This window comes from Phytophthora sojae, assembly GCF_000149755.1.
Source record: "Phytophthora sojae unplaced genomic scaffold PHYSOscaffold_6, whole genome shotgun sequence".
Lineage (NCBI taxonomy): Eukaryota > Oomycota > Peronosporomycetes > Peronosporales > Peronosporaceae > Phytophthora > Phytophthora sojae.
In genome coordinates, this window is record NW_009258120.1 from 1540280 (window position 1) to 1556015 (window position 15736).

The following is a 15736-nucleotide window of genomic DNA, read 5'->3' on the forward strand; positions in this document are numbered from 1 at the left end:
GCGCCCACCTAAACGGTATACGTTTAACGTGCCTTTGTTCCAGCACGGGTCTGTGGGGGGTGAGCACCCGAACCAGCAAACGACGGGGGGCCGCGATATCGAGGCGGCTCTACTTGCCGGCGCTTGGTGGTTCCCCTGGAACCTCGGAGAAGACGGGAGGTCTTTGTGGTTCAGAGAAATTTCGGGACTGAGTCCTTATCCTATCCTATGCCCCCAGCTACTGCCTACTCCGTACTACTGCTTCCTAAGCCTATCGTTGTGTGCCTATCCCTACTTCTGTCGTGCTTGCACTGCCGTCCTTCAACCTGATTTGCGTGGCGCACTCAAGATCTTACCTCGGCGCGTTTTGGTCGGCGGGGTTTAGGGTCGGCGCGTTTTGCTCAGCGCGTTTTGCTCGGCGCGTTTTGCTCGGCGGGGTTTAGGGTCGGCGCGTTTTGCAGAACCGGGTGCGCTGGTCGACCCGTCGGATGATTACGCGTCGCACTGGATTCTGGCACCGTGTCTCACGGACCATCACCCACGCCGACTTTCCCGTCGAGCTCGGCCCTGCGTCGCGCCCATCAATCCGCGTCGCGTTCCATCAGCCGCGTCGAAGTCCATCACTCGCGTCCCGGCGCCTTCTTCCTCCGGCGCCCGGCGCGCCCACTTCTTCCGCGGGGTACTACACCAGACTGCCCTCGCCTCGACGCGAGGCCCCCACGCTGGTGAGCGTCTAGGCGTCCTCGGTTCTTCGACTCCATGGCTCCTCCGTCGCGTGCGCTCGCCGACGCGGCTGCCGCTGCTCTTCGGGCTCTCCAGTGCTCCGGACCGGTACGTTCGTCGCTCCTGCTGCTCCTCACTGTCATTGGGATCCTTGTTGTTGACTCCATCTCTTTCTTGATCATCTCAGGGAGCTGTTGATGTCGCCACCGACACTTCGGGTCGTCCTCCGGCGCACCAGGCTCGTTTGGCGGGTGCCACCGCCCCTACCGTCGCTGGTGCTGTGCCTCCAGCCCCGGCCGCGCCTGCAGGTGACCCTACGGTCCTTCCAGCCGCCTCCGGGACCTTGGTCGACCCTCCACCGGCTCCTCCAAGTAATCCTGAGTCTGATGCTGGGGCGACCGAGACACCCCCGCCGGCAGTTCCCATTGAAGAGGCTCCCGACTCGCCGCCGACACCACCGCCAAGCGCCAGCGCTCCACCGTCGCCAACTCCCGCGCCTTCGGTCACGTTGGCAACTCGCGGGGCGTCGGTGGGGGGGGCGAGGCAGCTGTAGGAGGTCGCGCCGGAGCTGGTGCTGGCCCGGCCGAGGTTCCTCCGACAGCGGTTGTCTTGGGCGAGCAGCAGGTGCTGGAACTCGCTCGTCTCGTCGTGGGTGTTGCCCGTTTGCCTCTAGCTCGAGTCAACCCTGTTCTCGACCGCAACCTGCAAGCTGCCACTAACGTCGGTGAGGTGCTGGCCGCGGCTGTGGCCCCTGTACGTTCCCTCTCGCGGAGTCGGATGGGCTGGTGGATCTCCGTCGCGACAACGATCGGTTGCGCGAGGAGCTCGTCGACACCTAAAACAAGCTCGACGAGGAGATGCATCTCCGCCAACGGGCTGACTATTTCCTTGTGACGGCCAACTCGGACTGCAACCAAGCGCTCCAGAACATCCAAGACATGCGTACCGAGCTCACACACGCTAATCAGCAGTTGTTGGAGATGAACGCGGCCATCTCCCAGCACGGCAACATTACTCGGTCGTTGGAAGGTCGGACGCAGACCGCGGAAGCAGACGCAGCAGCTGCTGTTCGCCGGAACACGCAGATCCATGAGCGTATCAAAGCAAGCCTCGTTGTCTACAACACCCAGTTGGAAAAGCTTCGGAAGCAGTTGGCCGACCGTGACCGAGCTGATGTTATCCCTGCCCGTATCAGGGCGTTGACGGACGAGAACAACAGCTTGCGACGGGCCAACTCTATCCTTCGACGGCACTCGGCAGCCTATGGGCTCTACGTGGATTCCTTGGTCTTGGCCTCGGCTGGCATCTCCGCCGCTGAGATCGACTGGAATCTCCTCGGGCTGTCTCCACTGACGGTCACTGTCGCGAGTCCGCGCCGTAACAAATCCTCGTCCGAGGAAGAGGAAGAGTCCAAGACGGCTGGCGTATCGATGGCTGAGCCTACCGAGGGTTCAGCTGCTCCCGCGGCTTCGCAGGTGGTGTCTGCTGGTTTGTCTGAGTCCACCGGGGCGTTCAAGCGCAAGCCCGATTCGCAAGCCGAGTCGGCCTCTGCCGAGGGCACGGTATCTCAGCCTTCTCCGCCCAAGCGTTTCGGTAGACCGTCGGTCGACCTGAGAGTCAGAGCTGCAGCGGCCGCTGGGTCATCCAGCCTCGGTCAGCATCGGGTGAGGTCCCTGCACCGCCTCCGTCGACGCCACGACCCTCAACGACGTTCCGAACTAGCCGGTTGGATGCTCAGCCTCTTCCGTACGAGCACTCGGACGTGCCGCTATACCCTAGGTTGACGGGCGCTACTCTAGTTCCTCAGCCAGCTCGGTCTCCACCTCCGCGGGACGAGGGGTATCCCGACTTCGAGTTCGGCGGTGCTGGAAGTCCAGACGACGTCCCGCAAGACGATCTTGAGCCCGGCGAGATTCCGGAAGCGCCGGCCGGTACAGAGGAGGCTGAAGGCCCCGCTTCCGAGGCTCCTGCTACTACCACCGAGTCTCCGCCTGCCGTCCCGGTTCCCGAAGCTGCGTCGATCGTGTCCCAAGCCTTGGTCAGCGTTGGTCCGACGGGCGACGCACCTGCCGAGTCTCCTGATGGTGACAACGAGGGTCCGTCTGCCTCGAGAAGCTCGCCGTCGGCTCCTCCAACGAGGACTGCCGCTGGCCCCGGTGACTCATCGCCTCCCGAGGGCTCGCCAGAAGGAGGGTCGTCGGATGGCTCGGAGACCTCGGAGGATCGTGCAGCACTCATGCGAGAGATGTTTGGCTCCGACGACGAAAGCGAAGCCTCGGCTGCCCAACGGACAGGTCCTGCAGCACCTCCGGCACCTCAGGCTACGGCGACCGAGGTTCCTGTGGTTGCCCAAGCCGCTCCAGCTGCGCTGCCCCAATGACCTTACACTCGGTCGACTTCGGTTCACGCTCACGCGTTAATGACAGCTACAGTGACTGCCACACCGAGGGCTGGTCCTGCTTCTATCGCCCCTGCGATGGTCGACGCTTCGGACGCGGCGGCAGGGTCGCGCAAGCTCAACAACCTGGCGTCACTGTTTCTCGAACCGGGATTCGTGTCACCCGGCGGTCAAGAGTGTTGGCGTTTGATCCAGAACGCTAGCGTGCCTCTCCTTTTTGACGACGACTTAGTTGCTCCGTGTTCGGCGGACGGAATCAAGGCCTTCGGCAAGTAGGAGAACCTCGCTCACCCTGTCCAAGTTCTGCGCCGGCTCATCCCTGATCCATGCCTGATCGACGTGACTGGGTACCCGCCAAATCGAGCAATTTCTGGACGGCTACCGGGCATCAACCCCTCGTTCGCCTGAGCAGACAGTTCCTGTAACGGGGTTACACGCACAAGTGGCTACAGTCACGTGTAACTCTAACAGACACGACGTCTGTTAGAGGTTCGAAAGACTTTCTCGAACTTGGTGTAGACACACCAAAGGCTGCATACATTTACGGCCACCACGGGTGGTCCATAGAGACTTAGGATTCATATTGGCTGAAAGCAGCATCTTTTAGCCAATGAGCGACATGCATAGCATTGGAATTCTGCCAACCAGCCGTTGGCAGATTCCTATCTTAGAATATTACATTTAGAGGAAGTCAGAAACATAAAACAAAAATAGCAGTTCTCATTTTAACCCAAAAACATTATTTGGATCGTTTATTTAGATTAATCTATACTCGGAGGCCCGAGTATAATTAACTCTAAGTTAAACTAAGTTACGCTTCCTCGTACACGTGCGCACACGTGTAAGCTAAAGTAGTGAGCCAAAGTAGGCCCATTACACCTGGTAGCACTTTGTAGTCCGTCCAACGACCGACTACCTGAGTTCGTATGTCACCGCACGAACGCGGAGCTGAGAACCTTCCAGAGGTGCCCATGGAAAGCTCCACTACGCCTGCAATTCACGTTGCACGCGCTGACTGTCCCCACCTGTCGGATCCAGAGTGGGAAGCTCTCCAACGACTGTCAACAGTCATTGGTGATGCGGCGGTAGCTACGATACTGCGTACGCAACGCCGACAGAGCAACACGGTGTTGCTCTGGGTTTCATTCTGAAGGAACAACGCGATGTTGCTACTACTACCGCGGTGCCGTCCGGGACGACACCACGCGCGTAATCGCTGAAGCTCAATATGAGCAACTATGTCGGAAGAGAGGGTGAACCTCTCCTCCGTTGGCTTGTCGAACTCGACACAGCCATTGCGGCTCGACATATCGTCGACCCGTTGTCGAAGGTTGCGTTCGCCATGTCATGTCTTGGTGGGCGTGCAAGAAGTTGGGCGTATGGACGCCGACTCTCGGACCCTACGTGCTTTAGCACGTACGAGGGTTTCAAGGAAGAGCTCAGACAAGCGTTTGAGCCCCCGCAAAACGAGTTCCGGTCGAGAGCGGAGTTCCTCGACCTGCAGCAGGGCCAGCATGATGTCCATGCTTACGCTCAGGGAGCACGGTACTTGGTCTCGAACATCGTGACCAATCCGATCGACGAGGCGACCAAGGTCGTCACGTTCATGAAGGGACTGAGAGATGGGCCTGTGAAGACCTATCTCTTCCGTGAGTACCCGAGTACTCTCGAAGCTGCAATTACTCTTGCAATGCAGGAGGAGTTTAGCCTGCGGCAGGCTAAGCTGCATGCACATCTGCCGAGGCCACAGCCACGCCCGGTAGTGAGGACGGGAGGCCCAGAACCAATGGACCTCTCGAATGCAACGGCTGTTGATTATCAACAGCAACAAGAAAGTAATGTACGATGCTTCCGTTGCGGAAGGATCGGTCACTATGCCCGAGAGTGCACGGCACCCGTGCACCGAGATGGTGGTCGATGCGGCGATGCCGGGCATCGTCGCGGACAAACAAAAAACGCTGGAACCCAGTAGGCGCGGGGCGCCCTACTGGTAATGCAGTTCCGCGTGTCGACCTTGGACACGCGACACTGAGGACTGCAGCCCCCAGTGAGATTCATTCTCACTGCAAGAACCAAGATGACATGCTTGACCTTGTCAACCTGAACGTGAACTCGATGAGAGCAAGCGGCTCTCTCCGTGCTTTGGTTGATTCTGGCGCGTCGAACAACTTTGTTCGACTGCGAAGTCTATCAAGGCTTGACTTCGAGGAGGTAATTATACCTCGAAGTATGTTGGAAGTTCGATTGGCAACGGGTGCCATCGTTAAAACCGAGAAGCGCATGGTACGCGTGCGCTTCATGTACGAAGATCAACAGTTTTTCGAGACCTTTATCGTCCTGGATCTGGACGATAAGTTTGACATTGTATTGGGCATGCTGGGCAAGCCACGGCATGATCCGGTCATCGATTGGGAGAAGCCACTCTCGTGCGCTTCGGTCGCGACAGCGGAACAGTGAGCGGTGGCCCTGTTGCCGCTACGCACGCACCGACAGGTGCGCGCGACTCCCCACTCGAGGCAGCGTCTAATACCGCTGTCCCGGAGCACCCTGTGCGCGCGCGAGCACGCGCGCAAGAGCAGCTAGCGTCGGCGTTGCCGCCGACAGCTAATGAAGGAAATGTGTTGACCTCGGAGGTCGACACCCGCTTTTCAGCGAATCAGAAAGAGTCTCAGGTCTCAAGTGGCACGGATGACACAGGCGAGTCACACGCCCCAGCCGTGGAGGCTGACGCGAATCTGATTGGATCAGTTTTGGCCAATAATAAGACCCAAGGTGACGAAACGCCGTCGACTCCGGGAGTCGATAGCTTGGACGAATTTGATTCGTCGGCTCGGGGAGCCGACGCACCCTACGCAATGGGGTCTCCGCCAATGGTTGGCGTCGAGGTACTAAAGTCGCGACGGTTCCGGGAACCGGCGCTGCGAAAAGAAGTTTCGCGTCGACTCTGGGAGTCGACGCACCCTTTGTAACGAAGGGCTCCGCCAATAACAGGCGTCGAGGTGAAGATGGCGGTCGGCTCCGGGAGCCGACGCTGCAGGCGGTGCGGACGGTTGCAAACGTCCCGCACCGGAAAAACTTGCATGCTGTCGTGCAGCCGACTGCACGACAAAGCGCCGGGCGACCAAGCCGGACTTGAAGTCGCTCGCCCGCGGGATAAACCCGCCGGCTGTACCGAAGAAGAACACCCGTCCACGGTTGGGCCTGGACGAGGTCAAGAACCAAGCGGAGCCGGGCTCCGCAAAACAAGAAGACGGCGCATGCGAAGGTCGCTGCGCAAGTCTCGGTCTGGGGCCGAGACGCTACAAGAAATGTCTGCCGGGCAGACGGAGGCTGAGAAGCCGGACGTCGAGACGTTGAACGTCTTGACGCGTACCTGTGCCGGGTTCCGGTACAGGGAGATGACTCTCGCTAATCCTCCGCCGCAAGCGTCGGAGTTGACTTCGCTTCCAGTCATGAGCTGGAAGCGCTTCGTGCGTGACTTGCACGATGGACGCATCGAGCAAATATGCATTCTCTCGGACGCCGAGAGAACGAAGAGCGAGAATGAAGAACTGAGGCAGTTCTTCATGAAGACCACCACTGAGAGTGAGGACACTCTCAGTGCGAAGACTAATGTCGTATAGGAAAACACGATTTAACGAGTCTTCGTCCCTCTAGCCAAGGCTTTTGGGACGAGCCCTTCCAACAACACGCTTCTCTCCTAAAAGTTCGGCGCTTATTGTTGGGATTAAATCTGAAGGCCAGATCTGATCCCTTACACCGGGCTGGATTGTGCCTTGTGCGAGTCGTCGGTCAGGTAGGTAGAGCCCGTAAATCAAATATAAGAGCGCCCTTAGCCACGAGCTACGGCTAGGATGCAATCTACACACGCGATTTCACGCTTAACCCACTGTGGCCCCTCAGAAGGAAGGGTACCAGGCCAATCGAGGCCTCGAACAGGGGCGCCGGGGCGAAGCCTCGGCTGGAAGTCAAATATACTGGGGGGCCACGCCACACACCCAGACAAATGTACAACTGTACCGGGAGGTCTCTAATACCTCAAACACTCGGCCACCACTCACTCTTGGCCCTTCCAGGGATGAACACTCGGTCAATGTACCTTATGCTCACCGGCAGACATACCCCGCGTCGGCCGAGCGTATCCAGACTCTACAGCTAAGCTAAGACTTACCGGTAGACGGACTTGACCCTTGTGTGGCTTCGGGGGGAAATTTCGCTCTGATTTAGTGATTAGAGGCTGTGAGGCCTTCCCTATAACTAATCCCTAATGTCTATACAAATATCAAGTATCATCCGAATCGTCGAGCCGGACCGACAACTCGACGACTCCTCGGCTGGGTCCGGATTCCTAATGAGAGGCAAATCTTGTACCCACTATGACTACCTGGAGGGCTCGGCGGGGATTTATTATGACCCGCCGTGCCTGGTCACTAAATGGCTATCCATCTGTCGCTCTAGTGCGGGGAATGAGAGTAACCAACCAGAGTGCTCGGCTGGCCGTCACTCGAAGGTTCAAGACCGTTAGTCCTCGGCGCGGGCCGTTCTCGGTCATTTCCCGATATCACAGCAGCCCTCACCGAAGCCCGACCCAGCCCAACTGGAGAGTGTCGTGGTGCACGCCGTCTCTGCCTTCGCGCAAGCTGCCGCCCTCCGTGCCGTCGGCTCTGATTCCTCGGTAAGTCCATATCCTTGGTGAAGTATCTGTTCGTCATCGCGCCGCAGCTTCCGTCGCTAACCTTCTTCCTCTTGCCATGTGCAGCCGCCTGCTGCGCCACACTCATCTGCTAGCGGGAGAGGCTCTTCCGCGCCTCCACCCGAGGGCTCGGCGTCTTCTCTCGAGGGCTCGGCGGTGCCAACTTCCGCCTCTGCTTCGGCAAGCGTGGTACCCCGCGCAACGCCTGTGGCTGCTCAAGCGCCCGGCGTTCCTGGCGCGTCTCCGTCGCCAACTCCCGTTGCAGCTGGTGCTGGCGGGGCGTCGGATGAGCGCCAGGACTCGGTCGAGGTCGATACTGCCCGTGTCTCTGTTGACTCCGGTCTCTCCGAGCCTTCGATGTCGAGCCCCCGTGAGCGGTCGTCACCAACTCCCAGGAAGCCGGTGGAAGGTGGACGTGGGGTGTCGGCTCGCTCAGAGGTAGGTGCTCCATCTTCTCCTCCTCAGTCTCCGTCGAGTGTGCGGTCCGATGACTCGGTCGACCCTGTGTCTGGCCCAACGCGGTTTTGCCGATTAATATACACGGAAGCCCACGAGCCCGCTTCGCCCGAGCCCTCGTCGTCGGCTCCTGGTGACGCCCCTGAGTCCTCGCCTCGCGCGCCGATCCCTTGGTCGCTTGAGGCAGCACTCGAGGACCTGATCGACGCAAGCGTCGCTCGCACCGTGCGCCGCTCCGAGTCTCGGTTGGAGGATCATCTGGACCAACGGTTGGCAGACCTCGGCCAGCTCATGATCGGCCTCGTTCGGTTCCCGCCGCTGCGAGTCGACTACGACCTCGACCAGCGTTTGGCTGATGCCCGAAGTCTCAGCGATGTCTTCCGAGCAGTCTCGCCAGACGCCTTGCCGCGTTCCCTCGGCTTGGATGAAGAGGTTGAAGCCCTACGCCAGGAGGTCCGTCGTCTCGAGGAAGCCGCAGTTCGTAGTGAGCGCAGGCTCAACAACGAGAACGACATTCGTCTCCGCACGGAGCAGCTGTGTACCCAGGCGTCGGCTGAGCGAGGGCAGTTGGCTACGGTTGCCCAGGCCCTTCGCGATGAGCGGGATTCCATTAGCCGACAACTCGCTACGGCCAACCGAGCTCTCGCTCAGAGCGTTGAGGTGATCGATCACCTGAAGGCCCAAGTTTCGAAGCGCGACTCTTCGCTGACGAGCCTTCACGCCGTCATCAAGAAGGATCGTCAGAGCTTTCGTGAAGGGCTGTCTCGCTACTCTGACACCCTGAAGAAGTTCCATGCGTATCTCCAGCAGTCGAACGATCAACGCTTCATCCTGGCGAACCTTGACCTAGGCGATGACTCGCTGCTGCCTCCCGTACTCAAGGAGTTCCTCCGAGACTTCGCCTCCATGGATTTCGAACTCTCGGTGGCGACGGCCCCGCTGAAGCGTCCGCGTGAGGCCTCACCCGGCGGCTGTCCGCCCGTCTCCCAAGTCCAAGGCCCGGAACCAGACGAGTCCTGACTCAGATCGAGACGAGGACTTCGGGGACGTCGGCCTCTTCTCGGAGAGCTCGGACGATGACGAACCTTTGTGCCATCGTCGAAGAGTCGGAAGAAGCTGACTGGGTCGACTCCTACAACCGTCGCGTCGTCCGCTGTCCCTCGGAAGCCCGCTCCTTCAAATCTGAAGTCTCAGCACGGCCGTCCCTCAAAGCCTCCTGTAAAGAGGAGCGCATCCACGCTTCGGCGTCCTACTGGCAGTCGGCCACTACGTCTTCCTGCTGCTTCGGCAACGTCGGCGGAGCAGGCAACTGCTTCGAGCCGAACGCTTGCCTCATCGGCAGCCATCTCTGAGGTCGGCACCGAGGCGTCGGTTCCCCGCCCTCTGGTCGCGCCGTCGTCTCCGCACCCTTCGGACGCCTCCACCTCGTCGTTGCCCGGGTCGCCGGATCGTCTGTCCAATTCGTCTGCAGTACCCTCAGACCGGGCACGGGGAGCAGAGGACGTCGGGAACTCTTCGGTGCTGACTACGACTCACCTTACGAGGCTTCGGTTGTTATTCAGCCTCGCAAGGATGCGTTCGGCGCCCACTGTGGCTTCTCTCCAGTCCAAGGTCGCGGTGGAGAGTGAGAACGCCCCTGACGACGTGGTCCTGGGTCTCGACGAGCCGTCGGTTCGGCGCCCTGTCGAGGTAGATCTCACTCGCGAAGGGGAGAGTTCGGACCCGGTAGCAACTCGCACTCCTGCGTCTTCGCGTGGTGGATCGAGTCGCAACCCCAAGAAGGTGTCAGCTAAAGGAGCTAAGATACAGCTCCGTCAGCGTTCACAAGCTCGGGCCCTTCCTGTTGCTCCAGTCGCACCGGCTTCACGTCCGAGGGTTGAACCTGTGCAGCCGAGGGCTGGTCCCGTTCCAGTCCGTCAGACTACTGTTCAAGCCCGCCGTGCTGAGGCCTCGTCTCGCCCGGCTGCGTCGACTGCTCGCCGCGACCAGCTTCATCGCCGCGGTAACTATGACGGGTCACTCCTGTCGCCTCCGTTCGCGAGTCCTGGAGCAAAGGAGTGCTGGCGAGAGATCCTGGAAACTCGAACCGTCCCGCCTGTCCAACGTCTGCCCAAGTCGAGTGTTCGGTTGACGGGATCCAAGTTTTCAGCGACTGGACGAATCCTGATCACCCCTTCTGGCGGTTCATTGAGAGTCTCCCAGCCGAGCCTTGCTTGTTCGACGTGACCGACTTCCTTCCGGACGTTCCTATCTCCATTCGTGCGACGGGAGTCGCGTTGCTCACGAAGCTGTGGCGTCAGTTTTGTTGCCGAGCAGTCGGTTCAACCGAGAGTCACGATCTGGCTTTTGCGTTGTACGAGCGTGCGCACTGGGCGTCTCCGGTGGCAGTAGAGCGATGGCTCGACCGTATGTGTCGAAGACTCGGAGAGGATTCCGAAGAGTACCTAGCCATCCAGGAGACGTGGCTCCAGTACTCGGCTGAGCGCAACGCTCGGTCCGATCGCCTCCGCATTCAGATCAAGCGCTGGTGGGCCCAACTGCTGCCCGATGCGGATGGGAAATTCGGCTACACCCCCGAGGTATTATTCGAGCCCTCGGTCCTGCACTATTCCCTCGAAACGCTCTCGTGGCTTCCGTCTTCGGCAGATTGGGTTGAGGCAGTCGTTGAAGCTGATGGCCACGAGCCTTGGCGTAACTGCTGGATTGCTGTGCCAAGCATTCACCCCTACAACACCAGGTTCGCACCATGCAACCCTGGGGCGATGCTCTTTATTCCTCGCGGGTTCACTCTCCAGGAAGTGGCGTCTGCCGTTATCGTCAGTCCGGTGCTCGAGGTCTCGGCTCCGTGGGTCCGGGAGTACACCCACTACCACGGCGTTCCTGCTCCTGCTGAGGAGCTTCTCGATGAAAGTTCGGTTCAAGCAGCTACGGACGGGCAAGAGGTAGCGGGGAATGACCCACGGCCGGATGACTCTCCAAACGGGGCGCCGACTCTTCGTTCGCCCGAGCGCTCGGACGATGCTGCTTCTCCTGAGCCGAGCCTCGTTCCGATACCTCCGGCTGGATCTGACGAGCCCGTCCTCAGTTCTGGAGACGAGGACAACCAGATCGAGGGCTCGGTTGAGGAGTCGACATCTCCGCCGGGACTCCAGCGCCCGGCCGCTGGCTCTGGCCACCTCCAAGTGCTCGCTCACGCCGCTTCCGCGTCGAAGCCATAGGCTCGCTTTCTCCTCTTCGTTTCTTCTGCCCGGCCTGAACGTAGTCTTCTCGATGCATTGTAGTGTTTCTCAGTCTGTGGGCGTCGTCAGATTTCTAATTTCAAATTCAAACAGCATCTCCATGCCTCCACTTGAGTAGTTCGTAGGATCCATCCGAGAGTTCGTGCAATATGCATACATGTAGTAAATGTTGCTGCAGTAGTTCTTTTCGTCTGCTGAGGCGGGCTGCATCGCCCCGCCGGCAGTTCATCATGTTGCGCCAGTCGCATCTAGTGCTCGTCTGCGACTTGGACCGTCTGCAAACGACGATCGCTGCGCTTAGCGCGCAAGTAATCGTACAGCATCCCTCCGCACGACAGGTTGGACGCGGGCTCCCACGTGGGTTCATCATAACCAACCCATTTCACTTGGAACTCTCTGACCGCGCGTTCAGTGCCCGTCGAGAGCGGCGTTCGATCATCCAGAATAGCCTCCACCTCGTACTCACCAGTGAGGTGGTCCGATTCAAAGCTGTCTTCGGGTAGAAGCTCTTCATCGAAGTCTAGTCTCGTCTCATCCGTGACGTCAGTTACCAACCGAGTCTTCGGTCGGTCTCCAAACTCGTTCAATTTCTTTAGTCGAGATATGGACGACTGGGTAGAATCTATACCCACTCCGGTCTGGTAGAGCCAGCTCATACGCGTACTCGTCCACCTTCTTCTTGATTCTTAAGGGGCCATGCCAGCGATGCGCCAACTTCTTCGTCAGCCCCGGTTTCACACGCTCCATGTAGATCCAGGCACGATCACCCGGCTCAATGAGCGACTTCGAGGTTTCGGTCGACGAGTCATCGGTCGGGTCCATCGTTTCAGTGTTTTCACCTGAAGGTTCGGTTCGGTCAGACGTCGGTAGAGATTCTCGTTCGCGTCGACTCAGGGTCTCGTTGTGCTTCTCGGCTCGTTTGGCTTTCTCTGTCGCCCGGTACTCTTTGGCCATCTCCAAAGCGATCTCCTGTTGCCGATTGACTTCTCGTCTCCAAGCCAAGGCGTCGGTTTGGCGACCGCGGCCTCGTTTCAGTGACGAAGACATAGCTCGAAGTGTCGTCCGCGCATCCCAGCCGTGTACAAGGTAGAACGGCGTGTCCTTGCGCGTGGCGTCCTCCGAGTTGTTGATAGCAAAGATCAGCTTCTCCACGATCTCATCCCAGTCCTGTTGCAGCGGGTCTTCCGCGTACACTCGAACGGACTGTATGACATTCTTAACCGAGCGTTCCTGCTGGCCGTTGGCTTGTGACCGATAGATCAGGGTGGCCCGAGACCTCGATTGCATCATTTCCGTAAATGCTTGGAAGACTTCGCCCATGAAGCGAGGGTCTCTGTCATGTCGGAGGAGGGTAGTGTCGTATAGGGAAAACACGATTTAACGAGTCCTCGTCCCTCTAGCCAAGGCTTTTGGGACGAGCCCTACCAACAACACGCTTCCCTCCTAAAAGTTCGGCGCTTATTGTTGGGATTAAATCTGAAGGCCAGATCCGATCCCTTACACCGGGCTGGATTGTGCCTTGTGCGAGTCGTCGGTCAGGTAGGTAGAGCCCGTAAATCAAATATAAGAGCGCCCTTAGCCACGAGCTACGGCTAGGATGCAATCTACACACGCGCTTTCACGCTTAACCCACTGTGGTCCCTCAGAAGGAAGGGTACCAGGCCAATCGAGGCCTCGGACAGGGGCGCCGGGGCGAAGCCTCGGCTGGAAGTCAAATATACTGGGGGGCCACGCCACACACCCAGACAAACGTACAACCGTACCGGGAGGTCTCTGATACCTCAAACACTCGGCCACCACTCACTCTTGGCCCTTCCAGGGATGAACACTCGGTCAATGTACCTTATGCTCACCGGCAGACATACCCCGCGTCGGCCGAGCGTATCCAGACTCTACAGCTAAGCTAAGACTTACCGGTAGACGGACTTGACCCTTGTGTGGCTTCGGGGGGAAATTCTAAGGTGCCTGGCCAGTTTAGCGCAAATTTGCGAAGTGTCGCCGCAGTACAGCGATATCTCGCTGTAGACTGGGGTGATTTGAGCACGAAGACCACCTACCGAAAGCTCATTATTAGGACTATCTCGTCTATTTATACGGCTTCTAGCAGGCGATTTAACGAATTGGTGGCTCGTTAGGCAGAGCACACCGAAAGGCCGCCCGTCCAGTTTACCGCAGCCAAACATATAGAATTTTGTAGCGGTGCCCATCACCCTTTGCCCATTTCAGTACTGATTTCGGAATTTCTACCAATGGTGTGGCCAATACCATCTCCACTGGATGAAATTGGACAAAAATCCCATTTCTTTTAAGAACGCATAGCAGGCTACAGTAGTGGCTGCTATTCGCAGCCACTGGTTGCCTTGGGTAGCCTCAGTTTGCAGATGCCCGGAAGACGCTTAAGCTACACAGACACACAAATTAACACCGCCGTGGCCCAAGTTCTCGAGGGTGCCTCTATCTCGCAAGTGAGCAAGACGAGTGGCGTGCGCTATCGGACACTAGCAAGTTCAGTAGCCGCAGCAAAACGTGGCGAGTTCCGCGTCCGCGGCCCAGCGCCTCTGCTACCAGCCGAAGCTGAGATCAATCTCTATGAGTGGGTTCTTGGCCGCCAGCAGGTCCTTCGCCCTGTGACCAGTTCACAAGGCAAGCACAAATCCAACCTACTGTTCCAGAGAGGTCTCGGTGACGGCTGGTACAAGCGATTCATGCAGCGGTTCCCTCTGCTTTCGACGCGCACAGCTCAGGCCATTTCAAAGGCACGGAACAGCGTCACGTCAGATGACGTAACGTTGTTCCACACGACGTTAGCAGACGCCTATGAGAAATACGGATTCGAAGCGTGCATAGTCTTCAACATGGACGAGACAAGCTTCGCGTCGAAGAAGAACACCAAGACCGTGGTTGCAGCTCGCGGGTCCCGCAACGTCTGGACGGCCGAGGTATCAACCAGCTTTCATCTTACAATCGTAGCCTGTGGTGGAGCGGATGGCACCGCAATTCCACCAGCTTTTATTCTACCAGGCCAAACTGTCATCCTCAACGTCCTGGGCTTTTGCACCGTGCCCAGAGCAGCCGTCTCGACGACAGAATCCGGCTTCATGAACGCGGATGTGGTGTAGGGAACATCAAGATTTGTGTCACACTCCAAGGCCGCAGTGGAACAACGTACCAGGAGCCAAGTTCTACTCGGCGGGATGACCGTCCGCCGAGCTCAGTGGGCAAGAATGCGCTGATGGACCGCTGAACTCGGCTGATGGTGTCAGAAACTCAAGCCACACCGGCCCCGACCTGGTGACACGTGGCAGACCCAGTGATGAAGACCCAGCCGAGTTCAGGAAGGCACTGGACAGGCTCATCCGAGATCATGGGGGGGGGGTCAAGCCGCCGAGCTCAGGCTGAACGGTACCATGTACCGTCCGATACGGTAACCAGGCTCAATTGAGTCCGGGAGTTGCGCAGTCGAGTTCACGGGTCGCTCTGCCGAGTTCACGAGTCGCTCCGCCGAGTTCACGAGTCGCTCCGCCGAGTTCACTGGGTTATCCGGCACCTTATCCGGCTCAACCGAGTTCGCCAGGTTATCCGGACACGCCGTATCCGGCTCAGCCGAGTTCAAGGGGTTACCCGGACAGGTTATCCGGCTTAGCCGAGCTCGAGCGTCGCCGAGCTCGGTGAAGAGTCGGCCGAGATCCAAAACCGCCCACTTTCATTTGGTATTTGTATAGGAGCTTAGGAATAGTGGAGGCGCCCCTTCAGGGCGCCCGACAGAGATAACAAACAACAGAGCAGAATTTTCTAGGTCCACAACACGTGCACGCGCTTCCAGTAAGCCCCTGCACGGGCCGGATTATGTCTGCTGTCAGCACCCGAGAGGCATAGCTTGTAGGGTGTTGACTGGTAGCGCCAAGAGATTAAGGTCGGCCCGGGTTGGGCGCGTGTCTCGCCAAGCGCGAAGGAAAAGTCTCGCCACCGCTGCGAGCCGGTGTTCCCGTACGTCCCAGGCACTGATTGCTGAGTCGAGAAGCCTTTGCTCTCGGCGACCCGTAAAAGCCCGCGAGGGCCGTCGTCCGTCCTTTGGCGGAGGGCACGGGATTTCTAATTCCGGAGTCAGGTAACTCAGCTGGCTTCCGTGGTTGACTGGCTTGGGGCACTTGGTCTCGGCGAGGACGAGACATCACTGTCCCGGAAGGGCCGAACCGCTGGGGGACATCTCAGCGCAGGCCAACAAGGGCCGACTAGCTCGGCTGTTGT

General features: G+C 58.8%; 3 protein-coding genes across 3 annotated transcripts; all 3 read left to right on the plus strand.

Annotated features, from left to right (window-relative positions):
- Positions 1 to 738: 738 nt before the first annotated feature.
- On the plus strand, positions 739 to 3376 carry PHYSODRAFT_335076 (hypothetical protein; the record flags this gene model as incomplete). Its single annotated transcript, XM_009532449.1, has 6 exons — positions 739 to 810; positions 890 to 1231; positions 1291 to 1455; positions 1548 to 2264; positions 2300 to 2996; positions 3135 to 3376. 6 exons carry the CDS (start codon positions 739 to 741, stop codon positions 3374 to 3376), a joined length of 2235 nt encoding a protein of 744 aa, XP_009530744.1.
- Positions 3377 to 7566: 4190 nt separating this feature from the next.
- Positions 7567 to 11467, plus strand: PHYSODRAFT_259239 (hypothetical protein; the record flags this gene model as incomplete). Its single annotated transcript, XM_009532450.1, has 4 exons — positions 7567 to 7775; positions 7889 to 9201; positions 9592 to 10431; positions 10566 to 11467. 4 exons carry the CDS (start codon positions 7567 to 7569, stop codon positions 11465 to 11467), a joined length of 3264 nt encoding a protein of 1087 aa, XP_009530745.1.
- Positions 11468 to 14175: 2708 nt separating this feature from the next.
- On the plus strand, positions 14176 to 14601 carry PHYSODRAFT_379855 (hypothetical protein; the record flags this gene model as incomplete). Its single annotated transcript, XM_009532451.1, has 1 exon — positions 14176 to 14601. A coding segment is annotated over one exon (426 nt), but the record flags the coding sequence as incomplete, so codon positions are not given.
- Between the last annotated feature and the right edge of the window lie 1135 nt (positions 14602 to 15736).